General features: G+C 43.1%; 1 protein-coding gene across 1 annotated transcript; it reads right to left on the reverse strand.

Annotated features, from left to right (window-relative positions):
- Nucleotides 1-1,605: 1,605 nt before the first annotated feature.
- Nucleotides 1,606-21,260, reverse strand: cratb (carnitine O-acetyltransferase b). The gene is made up of 15 exons (XM_055894721.1): nucleotides 20,761-21,260; nucleotides 16,685-16,915; nucleotides 16,326-16,444; nucleotides 14,558-14,611; nucleotides 14,102-14,255; nucleotides 12,481-12,655; nucleotides 11,887-11,977; nucleotides 11,607-11,694; nucleotides 11,297-11,397; nucleotides 10,791-10,910; nucleotides 8,811-8,933; nucleotides 8,054-8,189; nucleotides 7,463-7,525; nucleotides 7,235-7,372; nucleotides 1,606-3,678 (listed from the first exon to the last, which is right to left on the reverse strand). Exons 1-15 carry the CDS (start codon nucleotides 20,809-20,811, stop codon nucleotides 3,475-3,477), a joined length of 1,848 nt encoding a protein of 615 aa, XP_055750696.1. The 5' UTR covers nucleotides 20,812-21,260; the 3' UTR covers nucleotides 1,606-3,474.
- Nucleotides 21,261-21,484: the final 224 nt, after the last annotated feature.

Below are 21,484 nucleotides of genomic sequence, written 5' to 3' on the forward strand. Positions count from 1 at the left end.
CATGTGTCAGCATATGGTCTCACAAGGGGTCTGAGGATCTCATCTCGGTACCTAATGGCAGTCAGGCTAACTCTGGCGAGCACATGGAGGGCTGTGCGGCCCCACAAAGAAATGCCACCCCACACCATGACTGACCCATCGCCAAACCGGTCATGCTGGAGGATGTTGCAGGCAGCAGAACGTTCTCCACGGCGTCTCCAGACTCTGCCACGTCTGTCACATGTGCTCAGTGTGAACCTGCTTTCATCTGTGAAGAGCATAGGGCGCCAGTGGCGAATTTGCCAATCTTGGTGTTCTCTGGCAAATGCCAAACGTCCTGCACGGTGTTGGGCTGTAAGCACAACCCCCAACTGTGGACGTCGGGCCCTCATACCACCCTCATGGAGTCTGTTTCTGACCGTTTGAGCAGACACATGCACATTTGTGGCCTGCTGGAGGTCATTTTGCAGGGCGCTGGCAGTGCACCTCCTTGCACAAAGGCGGAGGTAGCGGTCCTGCTGCTGGGTTGTTGCCCTCCTACGGCCTCCTCCACGTCTCCTGATGTACTGGCCTGTCTCCTGGTAGCGCATCCATGCTCTGGACACTACGCTGACAGACACAGCAAACCTTTTTGCCACAGTTCGCATTGATGTGCCATCCTGGATGAACTGCACTACCTGAGCCACTTGTGTGGGTTGTAGACTCCGTCTCATGCTACCACTAGAGTGAGAGCACCGCCAGCATTCAAAAGTGACCAAAACATCAGCCAGGAAGCATAGCAACTGAGAAGTGGTCTGTGGTCACCACCTGCAGAATCACTCCTGTTTTGGGGGGTGTCTTGCTAATTGCCTATAATTTCCACCTTTTGTCTATTCCATTTGCACAACAGCATGTGAAATTTATTGTCAATCAGTGTTGCTTCCTAAGTGGACAGTTTGATTTCACAGAAGTGTGATTGACTTGGAGTTCCATTGTGTTATTTAAGTGTTCCCTTTATTTTTTTGAGCAGTGTATATTTTTTAAACAGGACAATGACCGAACACACCTCCAGGCTGTCTAAGGGCTATTTTACCAAGAAGGAGAGTGAGGGAGTGTTGCATCAGATGACCTGGCCTCCACAATCACCTGACCTCAACTCAATTGAGATGATTTGGGATGAGTTGAACCGCAAAGTGAAGGAAAAGCACCCAACAAGTGCTCAGCATATGTGGGAACTCCTTCAAGACTGTTGGAAAAGCATTTCTCATGAAGCTGGTTGAGAGAATGCCAAGCGTGTGCAAAGCTGTCATTAAGGCAAAGGGAGGCTACTTTGAAGAATCTAAAATATATTTTGATTTGTTGAACACTGTTTTGGTTACATGATTCCATACGTGTTATTTCATAGTTGATGTCTTCACTATTATTCTACAATGTAGAAATTGTAAAAATAAAGAAAAAACCCTTGAACGAGTCCAAACTTTTGACTGGTACTGGTATGTATATTATATTTAACCCACATGCGACTCGTAGTACGACTAAGCAAAATAGCCCACTAAATGAACTGACTCCAGAAGATAAATAGCAATATGCAAGAACACTATAGTTGAGTTACAGTAATCGGCAATCAAGAAATGTCGGAGAAAGGAATTCTAAATACAAGTGTATTTAATTACTTTGCAAAATGAATGAATTCACATACAAGGCATAAATCTTAAGTTACAAGGCAATACTGACATTAACAAAGAATATATACTGAACAAAAATATAAATGGATCATGCAACAATGATTTTACTGAGTTACAGTTCACATAAGGAAATCAGACAATTAGATTAATTCATTAGGCCCTAATGACTGGGAAGGGATGCAGCCATGGGTGGGCCTGGGAGGGCATAGCCAGTCCCATCCACTGGGGAACCAAGATCTGCCAATCAGGAGTTTTTCCCCACAAAAGGGCTTTATTAGACAGAAATACTTGAGTTTCGTCAGCAGTCCGGGTGGCTGGTCTTAGATGATCCTGCAAGTGAAGAAGCCAGATGTGGAGGTCCTGGGCTGGCGAGGTTACGCGTGGTTTGCGGTTGTGAGGCCAGTTGGACTTACTGCCAAATTCTTTAAAACAACATTTGAGGCAGTTTATGGTAGAGAAATTAACATAAAATTCTCTGGCAACAGCTCTTGTAGACAGTCCTGCAGTCAGCATACCAATTGCACGCTCCCTCAAAACTTGAGACATCTGTGGCATTGTGTTGTGTGACAAATCTGCACACGTTAGTGGCCTTTTATTGTTCCCAGCACAAGGTGTACCTGTGTAATGATCATGCTTTTCAATCAGCTTCTTGATATGCCACACCTGTCAGGTGGATGGATTATCCTGGCAAAGGAGAAATGTTCACAAATAGCGATGTAATTAAATCTGTGCACAAAATTTGAGCGAAATAAGCTTTTTGTGCATATGGAAAATTTCTGGGATCTGTCATTTCAGCTCATGGGATCAACACTTTACATATTGAGTTTATATTTTTGCTCAGTATAGATAGCATCAGCTATCCTCAGCAAAGAAGTTTGATATAATAATATAGTATCCATGTTTGGTATTAATCACACATTAAACAGTCAATCCTCTGAATACTCAAACAGAGATGAACATTTTCTCCCCTCAGAGGGGGTATGGCTGACTAGTCCTTGGTTATTGTCCTTTCCTTGTGTTCCTGGACAATTTGCCATGCAGGTCGAGGTGACAGAGAGCACATAAATTAGGGCCGAACCTAAATGAGTTAACTAACAAAACTGGACAAGCTGGGGCATGAAGAGCTCTGCTGAACAAAATAGCAGAACTACATTCATTTCAAAGTAAATAAAAGGAACTGCATTACAAAATAACAGGAAGAAACACAGAACTGATGTGCACCCAGGGGGAGTTCAACAGTACTCAGAGTTCCAGCTTTATGCAGATATAGGCATGGTTTGTTAACATGGTCTTTTTTCAGGAATCTGCCCACAAAATGAGAAAGTAATAGACAGATTGGACAGTTGACAGACATTCCCATTGGACTGCCAAAGCATTGCAGCAAACAAGATGCCAAATTGCATACAAAACACAGATGGTATTAGATAACATACAGTGAAATCTATTTCGTCGACAGTCAATAAAGCATTACAAACCTCTAGCCAGACAAACCTAGCTTATTAAGTAGTCTGCTATGGCCTTAAAGTAGGAACACAAAACAGTTCTAGCAATAGTATTCAATTGCCCTTAAGTACAAACAGTAACATAAACCTAGCAGCAAATCAAGCTAATGCTAGCATGTACAACAAAGGCCAAATATTCCTTTTTAATCAAAGCATTAGCACCTTAGATGTTTTTCATTTAAGTCCTGGATTATATTCATTAGGGCACACAACTTAAAAAGTATTGAAGAAACATGAGCGTTTCTTATTGGACAAGAGCTGGTTTTGTCAGTTTTCTTATATTTGTTGCCTGATGAATACACACTTCTGTTGTGTCAGATAGCACAGCACTATACAGTAGGCTGCAGTAGCTCCTGTAGCTGGCAGAGGGTGCTGTGCAGTGTGGCAGCCAGTGTCTCAGCCTGGGTTTCCTCACAGCAGTTGAAGGCTGTTACGGAAAAGTGGACATGGTCCGACTGGGGGTTGTAGCACACAGCGTATCCGTCGGGAACGAGAGGTCCGAAACACATTACACTGTCCGTGTTTGCAGGCACCTAGTGTAAGTGGGTTAATATAGTTGAGAAGTTGGGGAGAAGAGAAGGAAGACAGGGTATAAAGTTACTTTGACATATGTGGCAAAAATAATTGAATTTTTTACAGATCAAACGATTTACTTTAAATTGGTTTGCACAATAGTTCCCTAAATGTGTGTCTTGCAAACATTTCTGAACATGGTACCCACAGGACAATAGGTGTTGTTAACCAATAAAAAAAAATGTAATTGCCAAACATCAGGTAAAAGCCGTAGTAAAAAAAAAAAAAATACACATACATACATACACTGCTCAAAAAAATAAAGGGAACACTTAAACAACACAATGTAACTCCAAGTCAATCACACTTCTGTGAAATCAAACTGTCCACTTAGGAAGCAACACTGATTGACAATAAATTTCACATGCTGTTGTGCAAATGGAATAGACAAAAGGTGGAAATTATAGGCAATTAGCAAGACACCCCCCAAAACAGGAGTGATTCTGCAGTGGGTGACCACAGACCACTTCTCAGTTCCTATGCTTCCTGGCTGATGTTTTGGTCACTTTTGAATGCTGGCGGTGCTCTCACTCTAGTGGTAGCATGAGACGGAGTCTACAACCCACACAAGTGGCTCAGGTAGTGCAGTTCATCCAGGATGGCACATCAATGCGAACTGTGGCAAAAAGGTTTGCTGTGTCTGTCAGCGTAGTGTCCAGAGCATGGAGGCGCTACCAGGAGACAGGCCAGTACATCAGGAGACGTGGAGGAGGCCGACAACCCAGCAGCAGGACCGCTACCTCCGCCTTTGTGCAAGGAGGTGCACTGCCAGCGCCCTGCAAAATGACCTCCAGCTCCATGGAGGTCATTTTGCAGGGCGCTGGCAGTGCACCTCCTTGCACAAAGGCAGAGGTAGCGGTCTTGCTGCTGGGTTGTTGCCCTCCTACGGCCTCTTCCACGTCTCCTGATGTACTGGCCTGTCTCCTGGTAGCGCCTCCATGCTCTGGACACTACGCTGACAGACACAGCAAACCTTTTTGCCACAGCTCGCATTGATGTGCCATCCTGGATGAACTGCACCACCTGAGCCACTTGTGTGGGTTGTAGACTCCGTCTCATGCTACCACTAGAGTGAGAGCACCGCCAGCATTCAAAAGTGACCAAAACATCAGCCAGGAAGCATAGGAACTGAGAAGTGGTCTGTGGTCACCACCTGCAGAATCACTCCTTTTTTGGGGGTGTCTTGCTAATTGCCTATAATTTCCACCTTTAGTCTATTCCATTTGCACAACAGCATGTGAAATTTATTGTCAATCAGTGTTGCTTCCTAAGTGGACAGTTTGATTTCACAGAAGTGTGATTGACTTGGAGTTACATTGTGTTGTTTAAGTGTTCCCTTTATTTTTTTGAGCAGTGTATATATATAAATAAGACACATACTTGCAGATCTGCAACTTGTTTAGCAACTTTATAACGTAGCCCTACTCCAGTACTGTGGACACTATTCTGGTAAAAGGGCTCAATCACAAAGCTTTACACGGTAGTGAGCTTTACACCACTCCAGCCGACGCTTGGCATTGCGCATGGTGATCTCGTGCTTGTGTGTAGCTGCTCGGAAATGGAAACCCATTTCATGAAGCTCTGTAGTGAGTGTTGCAACTTGAGGACCAACTAATTGTACGCGCTGTGCGCTTTAGCACTCGGCAGTCCCGCTTTGTGAGCTTGTTTTGCCTACCACTTCGCGGCTGAGCCGTTGTTGCTCCTAGACGTTTCCAGTTCAAAATAACAGCACTTTCAGTTGACCAGGCCAGCTCTAGCGGGGCAGAAATATGACAAACTGACTTGTTGGAAAGGTGGCAGCCTATGATGGTGCCACGTTGAACGTCACTGAGCTCTTCAACAGTAAGGCTATTCTACTGCCAACGTTTGTCTATGGAGATTGCATGGCGTTGTGCTCGATTTTACACACCTGTCAGCAACGGGTGTGGCTGAAATAGCCAAATCCACTAATTTGAATGGGCGTTCACATACTTGTGTGTGTATAGTACCAGTCAAGGGGTTCTTTATTTTTGCTATTTTCTACATTGTAGAATAATAGTGAAGACATCACAACTATGAAATAATACATATGGAATCATGTAGTAACCAAAAATCCTAGCATTCAACAAATCAAAATATGTTCTATATTTGAGATTCTTCAAAGTAGCCACCCTTTGCCTTGATGACAGCTTTTCACACTCTTGGCATTCTAGGTGTCCAAACTTTGGACTGGTATTGTTTATTTATATATATATATATATATATATATATATATAAAAAAAAAAATTCAAGCAAACATTGTGCTGGCCATTTGTTTGAGGCCAGGACTGCTTGGCCCTCTTCCAGGGGACCCTTATTCATGCGGCTCTCTGCACTGGCCGTGACCTAGTTCACCTGCAAACAAAGATATTTATCAACATCTTCAATGTCTGGGTTCGGGAGCTGAGGGGGAGGGCATGTGCTGGGTGCGAAACTCCAGATGGGATGGAACGGCCACGCCTGAGTCCAATTCAAACATTGCTGACGTAGGAGATGATTATGTGTTCAAATAAACATCTCACTTTTAAAAGTTCATATTCTGTTAACTCAAACCCAAATAATGCTGTTGACTCATCCTATACTCAAACTTGTATCTCAAACAGACGCTTGCTCTTTCTTCATAGACGATGTCATGCTCCTGAGGAGAATGAGCTGGCCAATCAGCAGTCTACTTGCGTTAATATTTTTAATTTAGAGACATACGCCCACACCATTCTGGGGGAACGGGCATGGGTCTCCGGGAGGGAGGGGTTGGCTCCGTCGCTATGGAGGCCGGTAGCCTAGTGGTTAGAGCGTTGGGCCAGTAACCAAAAAGTTTCTGAATCGAATCCCCGAGCTGACAAGGTAAAAATCTGTCGTTCTGCCCCTGAGCAAGGCAGTTAATCCACTGTTCCCTCCCGGCGCTGAAGACGTGGATGTCGATTAAGGCAGCACGCCGCACCTCTCTGATTCAGAGGAGTTGGGTTAAACGCGGAAGACACATTTCAGTTGTACAACTAACTAGGTATCCCCCTTTCCCAATGATTGTTTATGTCAGTATGAAAGAAGTCCTATTTGAGAATGTTACACCTCCACCTTTCCTCCCCCCACCCGAAGAATGAAATTGTCATGTCATTAATATGTGAAAACCAATAAAAATATTTAACTTAAAAAACAATTCTCACTCAGCTGACACCCAATTAAGAATAAATATGCATAGCCCATTCATGAATAGGCAAGCCCACTCATTCGAATTAATTTATTACATGAATGACTTGAATACAATGACAAATCCCTGATGTAAACAGGATTATCTGGCTAGATCGATGGCACTGTGTTGACTTTGATAAGCTACAAGTGCGCACAAAAATACCATACTAAACTACATGTAAATAGAGAGGGACACAGACCCAATATAATATTGCATTACTCGACACTCACCTTTAGATTACATAATTATATCCTGTCATTGGAATGAATGTTGCAATCTTGTCAACTTCCACTGGAGTTGTACTTTACCTGTCCTGTTCTCAGTTTCCAGTGGGTGGCCAGCCCATAAGCAGTGTCCATGAACAGTCTGGGCACGCTCAGTCCCTCCTCGATGGCCTGAAGCTTCAAGCCCAGCAGGTGGCGGTCGATGGATTGTCCTTTGAGCGCCTAATTTAGAAAAGGTCAGATGTAATTAGATGACAGAAAAGTGAAACAAACTACAGAGACGATGGCAGCAGAAGCATTGGGTGTAGTCACCTGATCAGTTAGAGTGACGTAGGTCTCTATGGCCTCTCTGAGTAATTCCAGCTTTGCCTCTCTCTGCAACACACAAATAGAGCGTCAAGACGCATCAACAATGTCAATTAATAGAAATCTCTGTAAAGCTGCCATATATTGTTGGCGTAGTTAATAACTGCTGTGATTCCCCTGTAATCAACATTGTTCAAAATATTCTTCAAATTAGCCAAAAAAGACAAATAACTCAAATGCTGTCAATGAGATCTCTGGAATATTTTTAGCCTTACAAGATTATAGATAAGCATGTCTTAGTTACCTTGCTTTGAAGTAGCCTAACTTAGTCATTTGATCCCTAATTCATTGAATGAGGGAATTCTTTTATAAAGAAAGTATTTGGTTGTAATTATGTTGCAATATATATAGGCTACAAAGTTTATATAGGCTACTAAGTGTGGCCAACCATCCTCCAGGAGAGCCTTAAAGGGTTAGTGTTGTATTTTGAGACAGGCTTGAATATGCAAAGAAGCCAACAGGCAGAGGGTAGCCTACACTTTGGTCTGATTCTCTATGGTAATAATAATTCATTTTATTTAGTAAAGTGCTTCTCACCGAGATAGAGGGGTCATCAAAGGTAAGCACAAATTTGAGCATTTGATTGGTGGGAGAGCGGATGTAGTCTGTGCGCCCCCCTCGAAACATCCTCTGGGAGGCAATGTCACAGGAGGCACAAACCTCCTTGTGAACTCTGATGGAGAGAAGGAGAAAAGGGAGAGCAGGGGTGTGTTCAGTTTGTTTTAACGTTTGCTGTGGTGCGTGACGTTTTGAACTGAGCGACACGTTTCCCCAAAATGGTGCACCGTTCATCAATAACCTTTAAAGTATGCTTAATCCCGTTTGGTGGGTGAGGCCTTATCAATATGGGTGGGACCATCTGAAATAGTAAAACTCGTGCAGCACACCATATGTATGCTAACTGCCCTCTGGGCCACCATAATCACAATGTTTTTTCAACTGGTCATTCAGTACAATACTATTTCAGTTGAATATCCTCATTGCAAACAGTTCTGTTGTACTGATGGCAACCCAAGTATTGAATTTGGACACAGTGATTGTTGTTAATCACAACTAATTTACAAAATTGAAAATGCAGATATTCCACATTCAGAACTGTGGCTGCCAAGAACATTTATCGTCTCATTTATTAACCACGAGAATTTAATGCCTCGTGTGAAAATGTACTAGCATGCCTATGAAAATCAGTACCACAGTTTGAAAACATGAACTGCACACATCATTTCCTTATTATTGCATACGGTATCCTAGTTTGAGGCCGAATGCCCTTTGTAAGTGATTCCTATGAGCTCACTTGTAGTAGGCCAGCTGCAGTGCCACCTGGATGAAGGAGTTGGGACTCAGGTTGTGCTGTTTGGGCAACTCCTTCCCAAACCTCTGGAAGTTGAAGCAGCGGATATCCAGGTCGTTGATCAATCTGGGGGGGGTGTGACAAATTCATACTCCATTAATAAAGCATCAGAGTAGGAGTACTGATCTAGGATCAGTTTTTGCCGTGTAGATTACAATGAATGGAACTGATCAGCTCTCTTGCTCAGACAATTTATGAATACGGGCCCAGGTTAGTTGTTGAATTCAAATTATAAAGATGACTCTTCACTCCATTGGGATAGAAATGTATCGACAGTTGTCAGTTTAGCCACAGGATGGCAGCACATGTGCTGAACCCAGGAAAACACAGCCAGCTCAGATCACAAACAATTACTTAAAATAGAATGAGTAGGTCAGGAGGCACCAAAGCCTTCTTTACGCTGCTGACCGTGTTTTGTCATGGTTACAGCAACACTTAGGGCAGCTAATCGTGTTTACACTCCATTTGCTTTGGTCCATGTCACTTTCATTTCAGCTGAGTCGTGTTGAAGTTCATAGCAAAGCAAACATTGACTACACAGAGGCCGCTTCTTATCATTGTAGTACTGTATCACCAACTACACTTATGCACTTAGTGTTAGTACTGTAGTCGGAGGTGTTGAACCAGTCAGTATGCGCACCATATTAAAATACTTAAGTCTATTGAAGCACCTGTGCGTCAATCTAATGAACATAAAATTGAGTTTTTTGTTGTTGTATGGGCTGCGTCTCAATCCAGTACTATCTCGCCCTTCAACATCTGCGGTGGAAAGTGACAGAGCTACAGAGCCGTTAGTCAGACCAGAAGACATCCCGAAGATCGGTCTTTACGAAAACAGTTTGGCCTACTAACTAATATGTCAAATAAAAGCAATGCTTTTTACCCATTTTTCTCCCCAATTTCGTGATAGCCAATTGTTAGTTAGTCTTATTCCATCGCTGCAACTCCCGTACGGACTTGGGAGAAGAGAAGGTCGAGAGCAATACATCTTCCAAAACAAGACCCTGCCAAGCCGCACTGCTTCTTGACACACTGCTCGCTTAACCCGGAAGCCAACTGCACCAATGTGTCGGAGGAAACAGCATACAACTGGTGCCCAAAGTCAGTATGCATGTGCCCGGCCTGCCACAAAGAGTCTCTAGAGTCCAAAGGGACAAGAACAAAGCCTCCCATAACCCTGACGACGCTGGGCCAATTGTGCGCCACCTCATGCGTCTCCTGGTGGTGGCCAGCTGCGACACAGCCTGGAATCGAACCTGGGTTTGTAGTGACACCGTAGACCGCTGCGCCACTTGGGGGCCTCGTGTGTTCTCTTTGACTCCTTCCGCATATTTGCAATCAAATGCCAGAATTTTCTCCATCTACTTAACTCTGCTTCCACCGGACAGGCTACTGATTTCAAAACTCGGTCCTCCAGAAAGTGTAGAGCATTAGCAAAACTTTTGCAGTTCTTCATGATATCTTTCAAAAAAGCAGCATTAGAAAGGATTACATACAGATACTGAGCAGCTCATGTTATAGACAAAAGCGTGCTACCAATCCAAATTAATCTCACTGCATGTCCAGCCCATACGTTATCTCAGCCAATCATTGCTAGCGGGAAGGTTCCTGACTTTTTCCGTGGCTACACCAACTAGGCTTGTAATTTCCCAATTGTATTTGTATTTACAGATGGCAAACAAGTTTGTTATTACAAAGGCACATGAAAGTTCACACGTTCCAGAAGGCATCTGTCAAAAAATGCATTTAGATTAAAAAATAATAATTTACGTTCAAATGCCTCTCCTGTGTAGTGACGCACGACATATGCCTAGTTTCCTGAAACGAGTCACATATTTAGATCATATAAAGACTATGATATATAATAACACAGGAGTAATGAAACAATGCATGATAATAAATGCTAAGGGCATGCAAACTCACATATCAAGGTTTTGCTTGGCATGCTCGATATCTCTCTTAATCTCACGGTCAATGTTGAAGTAAAGCTTCTTGGGCATCTGAAGTGGGATCAAAGGGGTTTTCTTTGGGTCCGGTTTCTTACTGCAGAGAGAAGAACGAGGGGAAATGTTAATTGGCATTGTGTGTTTTTTAATCAACTGACTCATTGTTTTTCTTCCGATAAAACTCAACTACAAGTATTTTGAAATGATGAGAAACTGAGCTGAATACCGTATACACACAGTATGTAATTGAGCAGAGAAACTGAGCTGAATACCGTATACACACAGTATGTAATTGAGCAGAGAAACTGAGCTGAATACCGTATACACACAGTATGTAATTGAGCAGAGAAACTGAGCTGAATACCGTATACACACAGTATGTAATTGAGCAGAGAAACTGAGCTGAATACCGTATACACACAGTATGTAATTGAGCAAGTAATGCAGCAAAAGTAGACAAGACCCTCCCCTTTCTCATCTCACCAGTATTGTAGAATGTGATCCAGAAGAGTAGCTATTGGTGGACCTTCAGCCGTGGCCTGCTCATACAGAAGCCCCCATGAGCCATCCTCACCCACCACAAACTACCAGAGGAGGAGGAATAGTGGAAGAGAAAGGTAACTAATTAGTTTAACCAACAATTGTTGCTCAGTCCATGATCATTTATGTTAATTGTTTTATTTTATTTCAGTGTTATACAGCATTTGGTGCCCAGCCCATATGGACTTACAATACACAAGTATGTGATCTATGATTGGTTGGGTCATTTTGACAATTCTACTGCTCCACTCACCTGCAGTGTTTTGTCAAACCAACGATTGCCGCTGTTCGAGTGTGTCCCGCCCCCATGCAGGATTTGAGCTGCCATGCGACTGGAGTACCTGTCAGTCAAAGTAACACAGAACTTCATGACGAATTAAATCTAATAATCCAAAAAACACATCTGTAATCAATGAAGTCCCTGGTGTGTCAAACATAACTGAGCAAAATGTATTCATACTGTACAGCAACTTGCATTCAAGTTGAAAAATAGTAACATACAGGATGAGAGAAAAGAATATTGTGGCTCATACTTTTCATCTGAGACCCTCATGACTGGAGAGTCCAGACACAAGGTGAAAAGACCCTTCTCAATCGCTCGCACTGACTCCTTGTTCAATTTATCTGGGTAAGAGAGAGGGCATGAAAAAAAAGGTGAAGAGACAAAGCAAATAAACGGCACAGATCCACACAGACCTACTGCAGCTCTGATCAGTTACGCCCACCGGTCTGTGTAGATTAATAAGGACTGAGTAGTGCGCAATACAATCCCACTCCGAAGCGTTCTGCATCCAGCAAAATATCTTGCATAGTTTGCTTTGTTTCAGTATGTTGCATTGAAAGTGACTAATATTGCATTGATTCGCTCACAATCGCCACAGTATAGGGAAACATTGATGGTGTTAACAGGGAAAACTCTAGAAAGTTGAGTGAAGTTCAATCTCGTGCGCCTCTACGTGGGCCGATATTTCATCTGTGCTCTGCGCGGCAGTCTCTGGGTTACTGCACACCTGTGCGGACATTACTAGCAACATGTATTTGAAAACAGTGTGGTCCTCTGCGTCACACAGCCTGGACGTCCCATACTATGGGTATGTATAGTATAATGCTGTGTCTATCATGTCTACCTTTGAGCAGGCGGCTGTAGGCCTGGCCCCAGGTCTGGCGATGCTCGCTGGTCAGGATGCCCATTGGCTCCTTGTCCGTCTTCCAGGACTCAGCCCTGATTCGCAGAAGCTGGGCGTGGATCTGGCTCTCGGTCATCCGAGAGCCATCACTGTTGTATACGTCCATCTGAAAGAACTAGGTGGGACAGAAAAGAGAATTGAAAATGTAAGTGTGATGTGGAAAAGCTAATCCATGCTTTTGTCACTTCAAGGTTAGATTACTGCAATGCCCTACTTTCAAGCTACCCGGATATGGCACTAGGCCTAAATAAACTTCAGTTAGTGCAGAATACAGCTGCTTGAATCTTGACTAGAACCAAATAATTCCATCACATTATTCCTCTTGCTCGTGCGGTGGGGAGATCTTCATGGACTATATTCTGCCTTTGTTTTCAGGGTAGTAAGTGAGTGGTCTGTTGATATTCCTTAAGTGGTGTGGGGGCTGTGCTTTGGCAAAGTGGGTGGGGTGATATGTTGCCAGGTTTGCCCCATCCAGGGGTAACCTCGGACAGGGCCTCCCGACATCCCCAGCTTTGCTTCAAAGTAGCCGAGACAAAATCTGACCATAGAAACGTGGAGTCAATTATTTGATAGACTTCCACATGCCATTTAAACCAGTTGCCCATTTCTGTCATGTTCTATTGATTTTCAAATCAACTTTCTTTCATTGTTCAGTGGCCAAAGGCACAATAGTCATATTAGCAAACCATGCTAGTTGTTGCATCTTTAGATCTCCCTTTCTAAATGTCTAATGCATATTTTCATCTATGTGACATGAAATCTGCTTGCATACGCAGTGCGCTTTTGACAGTGTTTTCCAGCTAATTGCATTATGAAACAAACATTTGAGCATAGCTATGCTTACGTGAATAATAGGTGATCAACATTCAAATGTCCAACGCCACATCTTCCCAACGAAAACCCTATCTTAGGCATCCTCTCACTAACTCCCCTCCCGGAGGACCTGAGCCCTACGACCGTACCTCAGGACTACCTAGCTTAATGATTCATAGGTGTCCCTGTCCCAATTATTATATATTTTTAGTTTGGACTTAGGCGGCCCGAAAAAACCCGTAAGGCTTTTTCTATGCAGAAAAAGTATATTGCCACCATGAATATTATTTGACCTTGCTGGTCATCTATGAACGTTACAATGTCTTGAATTACTTTTAAACGTTAACGTACTCTTAAATCTACACCCAGCACAGCCAGAAGATGACAGGCCACCCACGCTCTGAGCCCGGTTCCTCTTTAGGTTTCTTCCTAGGTTCCTGACTTCTAGGGAGTTTTTCCTAGCCATTTTGCTTGTGAGTCTGCATTGCTTGCTCTAAGGGGTTTGAGGCTGGGTATCTGTAAAGCACTTTGACAACTGCTGTTGTAAAAAGGGCTTTATAAAATACATTTGATTGGGTATCATTAATGTTGGGTATCATTGCCATGTTTATTAGTCTGTAATATGGGATTAATTGGAGTTGACCCCTTAGCTCTGTGTAGCCGCTCTCATCTTGAAGAAGAAAAAACGTTAAATCCTCTTCTGACCACAGCCATATAGTCAGTGATGCATACTGTGGGTCAAGCTCACCTGGTAGTTCCTCACCACTGTGATGTGGCGGGCACGGCTGTGATGGGTGATGGTGTCGTGTTTGCGGCCTGGGATCCGACAGGATGAGAAGAGGAGGGGAAAGAGCTCCATACAGAGTGGCTGGCCCCGCATGTACTCCACTGGCAGACGGCCACTGAGATACACACAGAGAGAGAGAGAGCGAGAGAAAGCATGCAGATACAGTTACTGACAGTATGCCGTAATAAATTTAGACTGGGTATATAAACCAAAGCATACAGGCCAACACAGAGGTAAAAGGTTAAAGCCCTAAAATAGCTGTGAGAGAGTGTCTGCAACCTAGGATACAAATATTGATATGGTTCACCATTTGGTGAAACATGACTTGGAAAAACTGGTCAGTACTATGTAGCTAATATTAATGCTTCAGGTCTAAGACGGCGTGTATGTACAGTACAATCTTGAAACGGCACTTACTTGTCTACTACATTTTTGAAATCGAGTGCAGCAGCAATCAGCTTGGATGCAAACCTGGGTCGACACAAAAGATGTTAGAGAATGGCCCAGCCAGAGTACTGTTTGTTCAATACAAATCAAACTTCACCTTGCAACATACAACTTGTGCATTATCATAAAATGGGGTGGAACTGTTCAAAGTACCTTACATTTCCGACAGCTATAGATAGGATAAAGATGTATGAAATAACATTCGGAAAGTATTCCGACCCCTTGACTTTTTCCACATTTTGTTACGTTACAGCCTTATTCGAAAATGGATTCAATAGTTTATTTTCCCTTTATCAATCTACACACAATATCCCTTAGTGACAATGCAAAAACAGGTGTTTAGACATTTTTGCAAATTTATATTTACATATTTACTCAATACTTTGTTGAAGCACCTTTGGCAGCGATTACAGCCTTGAGTCTTCTTGGGTATGACGCTAAAAGCATGGCACACCTGTATTTGGGGAGGATCTCCCATTCTTCTCTGCAGATCCTTTCAAGCTCGCTCAGGTTGGATGGGAAGTGTTGCTGCACAGCTATTTTCAGGTCTCTCCAGAGATGTTTGATCAGGTTCAAGTCCGGGCTCTAGATAGGCCACTCAAGGACATTCAGAGACTTTTTCTGAAGCTACTCCTGCGTTGTCTTGGCTGTGTGTTTAGTGTCGTTGTCCTGTTGGAAGGTGAACCTTTGCCCCAGTCTGAGATCCTGAGCACTCTGGAGCAGGTTTTCATCAAGGATCTCACTGTACTTTGCTCTGTTCATCTTTCCCTCGATCCTGCCAGTTCTCCAAGTCCCAGCCACTGAAAAACATCCCCACAGCATGATACTACCACCACCATGCTTAATCGTATGGATGGTGCCAGGTTTCCTCCAGACATTACGCTTGGCATTCAGGCCAAAGAGTTCAATCTTGGATTCATCAGACAAGAGAATCCTGTTTCATGGTCTGAGAGTCCTTTAGGTGCCTTTTGGCAAACTCCAAGCGGGCTGTCATGTGCCTTTTAATGAGGAGTGGCTTACGTCTAGCCACTCTAGCACAAAGGCCTGATTAGTGGATTGCTGCAGAGATGGTTTGTCCTTCTGGAAGGTTCTCCCATCTCCACAGAGGAACTCTGGAGCTCTGTCAGAGTGACCATCGGGTTCTTGGTCACCTCCTTGATCAAGGCCCTTCTCCTCTGATTGCTCAGTTTGGCTGGGTGGCCAGCTCTAGGGAGTCTTGGTGGTTCCAAACTTCTTCCATTTAAGAATGATGGAGGCCACTGTGTTCTTGGGGACCTTCAATCTGTGCCTCGACACAATCCTGTCTCGGAGCTCTACGGACAGTTTCTTCGACCTCATGGCTTACTTTTTGCCCTGACATGCACGGGCAACTCTGGGACCTTATATAGACAGATGTGCGCCTTTCCAAATCATGTCCAATCAATTGAATTTACCACAGGTGGACTCTAATCAACAGGGTGCACCTGAGCTCAATTTCGAGTCTCATAGCAAAGGGTCTGAAAACATATGTAAATACAATCTGTTTTTTTTTGTCAGTAGTTGGACCGACTAAGTTGTTCTCACTCTGTACTCAGCAAATCCACAGGTACAAATGCTGAGTGAGTGTACAACATCATCCAACCAGATCATGTCAACACTGGTGACTGTGTACATTCAGCAAACCAGCCTGCTCCTCTTTAGTATCTCACAGGCACATAGTGCATACAGCTATGCCCGTATGTTGCTGGCTGGCACTCACACAAGCTGGCCCCTCCAGTCTGAGAAGTCCCGCTTGGGCAGGGAGATGGCCGGGTTAGAATGCACGGGCAGGGGCTGTCTGCTCTCCAGGTACGCCCACTGCACCCACCAGTCGGATATCTACAGTAGAGGACAGGGGAAAGGACAACAGCAAAACAACTATCAATCATGCAGTACAGTCCAGAAGGGAGGGCAGCTGTGGAAAGACACTGAGCCATCAGAGTGAAACTCAAATTAGCACCATGCATTGCGTGTACTATAAAGTGTCATCCAAAACCCAGCACCCCACTGATATTTTCTTATCTCAGTCTATTTACGTCGGTTACAAATTGTGCATAATTTCCCACATTGTTTGCATACCCAATTGTTTGAGTGTCTAGCTCGTCTCTCCAGTCCCTCTTGAAGTTGCGGACCGAGTCCCCCCTCTCCGCAAAACTTTTGGATATTCTTGCGGGTGTGGACCAGCTCTTCTTCAGGTATCAGGGGCTCCAGGGCTCGTAGGTACCCCTGCAGAGTCTGGGCCAGCGGGGGTACCGGCTGGGCGGGCACGGAGGAGGAGAAGCATCTCTCCTGGCTGGATCCAGACACAACCTACATGTATGTCCAGATAAACAATGTTGAGTCTAGTCAGTATGAGTAATGAGATGAGTTGATATTTGAACAAAACTAAAGTTTGAACATTTGTTATTTGGGTCACCCAGGGCTATTTCGGGGTCACCCACCTAGGGAGCAAAGCATCTGAAATACTCCATTTGATACGTTGTGTACGTTACCCTACGTTGTCAATGTTGCCACGCGGTGCATTCTTGGTACACTCCTACAAGGAGTCAATTGGGCACTAGCTCAAAAACCCAACATTAGCATGAATTACGTGAACAAGAAGCACATCACAAATCTTTTCCGAGATGTGAGATAATAAACTTGTTCTCTGTAATATCGTATATCTTCCGTTCTTTCGAGGGAAATAGGCAGGTTTCTCGACTAATGCTGCATTCACAACATCTCGTATGCTGGTATTTACCAAATTACGACTGGGAAATATTCACTTGAACGCCCCTCCAACTAATTGCTAGAGGGAAACTCATCCATCATCCCAGTACTCCAAGGTATATCAAGCCTTTTGTTTATATACTCCATTAGTAGCTTGTTTAACTACTGTGGTAGTCTGTCAGGTACTCAGCAGGAAGGTCTGATTTCACTATTATTAAAACAAGATCGATGGCAAAAAACTGGAGGCCTCTTTCACTTCAATGTTGTGATCCAAAAATACTAGCAAAATGCATAGCACTCCGAATTATTTTATTTTTTTACCAGGTATTGTTCATCCTGGTCAGACAGTTTTTTAACATGGACGATACATTGGAGATAGTATATACGACTACTAGAAATACTAGAAAATTAAACATCTAAGCCGCCAAGCCTGGTAGTCACAGCAGATTTTGAAAAGGCTTGGATAAAGTAAGACTGGATTTCATATACACTGCTCAAAAAAATAAAGGGAACACTTAAACAACACAATGTAACTCCAAGTCAATCACACTTCTGTGAAATCAAACTGTCCACTTAGGAAGCAACACTGATTGACAATAAATTTCACATGCTGTTGTGCAAATGTAATAGACAAAAGGTGGAAATTATAGGCAATTAGCAAGACACCCCCCAAAACAGGAGTGATTCTGCAGGTGGTGACCACAGACCACTTCTCAGTTCCTATGCTTCCTGGCTGATGTTTTGGTCACTTTTGAATGCTGGCGGTGCTCTCACTCTAGTGGTAGCATGAGACGGAGTCTACAACCCACACAAGTGGCTCAGGTAGTGCAGTTCATCCAGGATGGCTCATCAATGCGAACTGTGGCAAAAAGGTTTGCTGTGTCTGTCAGCGTAGTGTCCAGAGCATGCAGGCGCTACCAGGAGACAGGCCAGTACATCAGGAGACGTGGAGGAGGCCGTAGGAGGGCAACAACCCAGCAGCAGGACCGCTACCTCCGCCTTAGTGCAAGGAGGTGCACTGCCAGAGCCCTGCAAAATGACCTCCAGCAGGCCACAAATGTCTTTTGTTTGGAGCGCTCCTGTCATTGTCTTTCCAGCGCTCTCCCCTTAGATAACCACTCAGCGTGAAAGGGAAAAAAGTAATACTCTGAGCCAGTAGAAACGCCATAAAAATAGGCCTACCGGATTACTTCTTATCCCTTGAGCAAATAGCCTACAGCTGTGTCTGTCCCGAGCTCACTGGCACAGGAAAATCTGTGGGCCCAGAATATTTATACAATGCTGTAAGTTTGGTAGCACCAGCTTCTGGCCAGACCCAAGTTAATAGTTTATACATTGTTTCAAGTTCATTGCAGACAGGGTTAAGTAGCCAATGTGATTTATCAGGATATTGTCTACCTGCAGGTTGCAGTGTTTTTATTTGTTTACTTTATAGGCAATTTTTACATTGTTGGCAATAGAAGTTAAACCTAAAATGTATCCTTTTCATTTGGATATAATTTTGACTAACCACAAGACAATGATTGAGATGACAATATGAATAAATGAAATTAAACTGTTCCATGAAAATGTGCAAATGGAAACCATAAATGGCACGCAGATCGGTAGAAATGGCCAAATAAATTGGCATTCCCCATTAGAAAGTTTGCCGACGCCTACCAGCAACTTCAGGAGAGTAACGTTAAGGTTCTCTCTGGCTCCTTCGAGTAATTTGTGTCTTTCATCAAACAGTTGATTTTATTAAAACACATAGGGTGTTTATATATGGAAAAATATATTTTTTATAAATTTGAACAATCGATTGGTCAAAAGACGATTTTTGGTCGACCAAGATTTTTTTGTCGGGGACAGCCCTGCTCTTATTATTGATATTGATTATTGTACTGCAATGTTGAGGGAGCTAGCATGCAAGAATTTCACGGCACCTTCCTTTTATACCTGCTGTAAACTGTATGTGACAAATACATTTGATTTGAAAACACAGAAACCCTACTCATTACTTTACATGCTTATTAACCTATGTCAGCCAGAACGAGGCACTTGACTCACGCCCAGAAGGCAGCCTGGTTCCAAAACAAATGCAATCATTTTTTACCCAGTGCAAAGTCCACCCATTTGGGTCACCTGGACAGTTCAATAGAATCTCCTCATTGATTTTCCCCATCTCCTCATTTCTTAAAGTAATTGAGTGTCCAGTCAGTGAAAATAATATTCTGTTTTAACACCTACCCAAATATTGTTATTGATTCATCCTAAACTCGTATCAGTGGCCAAAGCATAAATTGGAGAGAAGGGGAAAAAATATATAAAAAAGAAACACTTTAAAAAAAACACCTCAAATGCTTGCTACACCAATGAACTATCATGGTCCAAACACACCAAGACAGTCATGAAGAGGGCACGACAACACCTTTTCCCCCTCTGGAGACTGAAAAGATTTGACATGGGTCCCCAGATCCTCAAAGGGTTATACAGCTGCACCATCGAGAGCATCCTGACCGGTTGCATCCCCGCCTGGTATGGCAACTGCTCAGCATCTACGGTCCAGTACGCTCTACCAACATGTGCAAATTACCTAGAATAACCTGTACTCCCGCACATTGACTTGGTACCGGTACCCCCTGTATATAGCCTAGTTATAGTTACTTCAGTTTATTTTGTGAATATTTTCTTAACTCTTTCTTGAACAGCATTGTTGGTTAAGGGCTTAAGGGCTTGTAATAAAGCATTTCACAGTTAGGTCTACACCTGTTGTATTCAGCACATGTGACAAAAAGTTTGATTTGAAATACCAGTTGGAAGCATTCACATGCTTTGAACTAGTTGAGAAACTAAAAGTACAGCCAGCATGTTTGTAAACAAATTAATTAACAAATTGTTGCATTTAACTGCAGAAAAGTAATTTCCTTAGTAAATGACGTCTGGTCAGCATATGGGAGAAGAGCGTTCATGCGGCTTTTTCGTAGACGTATGTGGTAAATACATTTTTACATATACATTTAAGTCATTTAGCAGACGCTCTTATCCAGAGCGACTTACAAATTGTAAAGTTCATACATATTCATCCTGGTCCCCCCGTGGGAATTGAACCCACAACCCTGGCGTTGCAAGCGCCATGCTCTACCAACTGGCTCAGTTGGTAGATACCACCTTCCCACTTGGTTATGAACACAGCATAAATACATTTTTCTGGGAAGGAAAACTCATTTTGTAATTAATTATAGGTCATTTTCCATAGACATCTGGACAGTTTAAAGTATTTCTGGTAGGATGCAGGAAAATAAGGGCGTTAGAGTGATGTGCCAATCAAAACATGACCAGCCAGAACATACCTAAGTAGGAAGTTTGTAAGTATGTATGGGTAGGTTCCCCATACCAAAACAACTTCCAAATGCAACAGTATTACAACTTAAAAGGGTTAACTATTCAGATAGCTTACGACTCACCCTAGACAGCCAAACTCTGCATGTTCTCGCAGTTATTTTTCTCAAAATCATCTCAACTCACGAGCCACTCCTTTAGCGCGAACTTTCTTGAACAAGTGACCGAGAAAGTGTTTTGGAAAAAATAGCTAGCTAGTTTACACTTTTCCTAAGTAGATAACCTGCTAAAATGTAGCCAACTAGCTAACTTGCTAACGACAAATATCAGGTGCGTTTTCTTCGAGTCCTTGCATTAATTTTGGGGTGTCAAAGACTTTGTTATTGTCCAACTGGTAAAAAGTTATCGTTCCTGGTTTGGAAACTTTGACGGGCTTTGACATGGCAGAAAATGGCAAACGCCAGTCGCACACTCTGCCAACTACAGAGCATTGGTGAGCAATCTTCGGACTTTCGCAAAGAGTTTAGATTAATTTCTGTAGCAAAAGCAACACAGCTAAATCGACACGTGTCCAATGTTTCCGTAAACCAAACCCAAAGAGCTCCTACAGAACAATGAGGCAGAAATTTCAGCGGATGTATAAATGTGAAGCATCCGCTTGGCGTTTCCACTCAATACCAAATATGGTAGAAAGAAGATGGAACAAGATGGATTTTGGCCGACATTCTGCAAATGTTGTAATCGATTAAACATTTCAATACAATTCTGTTCCCTAAACTAAAATATCCTATGAAAAGAGTGGACTACGATTTGTAGACTTCACCCTTTGCAAAAGTATTTTTAAATCGC

The sequence above is a fragment of the Salvelinus fontinalis genome, chromosome 32 (assembly GCF_029448725.1).
Source record: "Salvelinus fontinalis isolate EN_2023a chromosome 32, ASM2944872v1, whole genome shotgun sequence".
Classification (NCBI taxonomy): domain Eukaryota; kingdom Metazoa; phylum Chordata; class Actinopteri; order Salmoniformes; family Salmonidae; genus Salvelinus; species Salvelinus fontinalis.

Excerpts from the sequence above, each read along its gene's own strand:
- cratb (XM_055894721.1), bottom strand. The coding sequence starts at position 20,811 with ATGATTTTGAGAAAAATAACTGCGAGAACATGCAGAGTTTGGCTGTCT. Across the intron at positions 16,916-20,760 it reads GCAGAGTTTGGCTGTCTAGG|GTTGTGTCTGGATCCAGCCA; the intron begins GTGAGTCGTAAG and ends ACATACATGTAG. Across the intron at positions 11,398-11,606 it reads GGTTTGACAAAACACTGCAG|TTTGTGGTGGGTGAGGATGG; the intron begins GTGAGTGGAGCA and ends CTCCTCTGGTAG.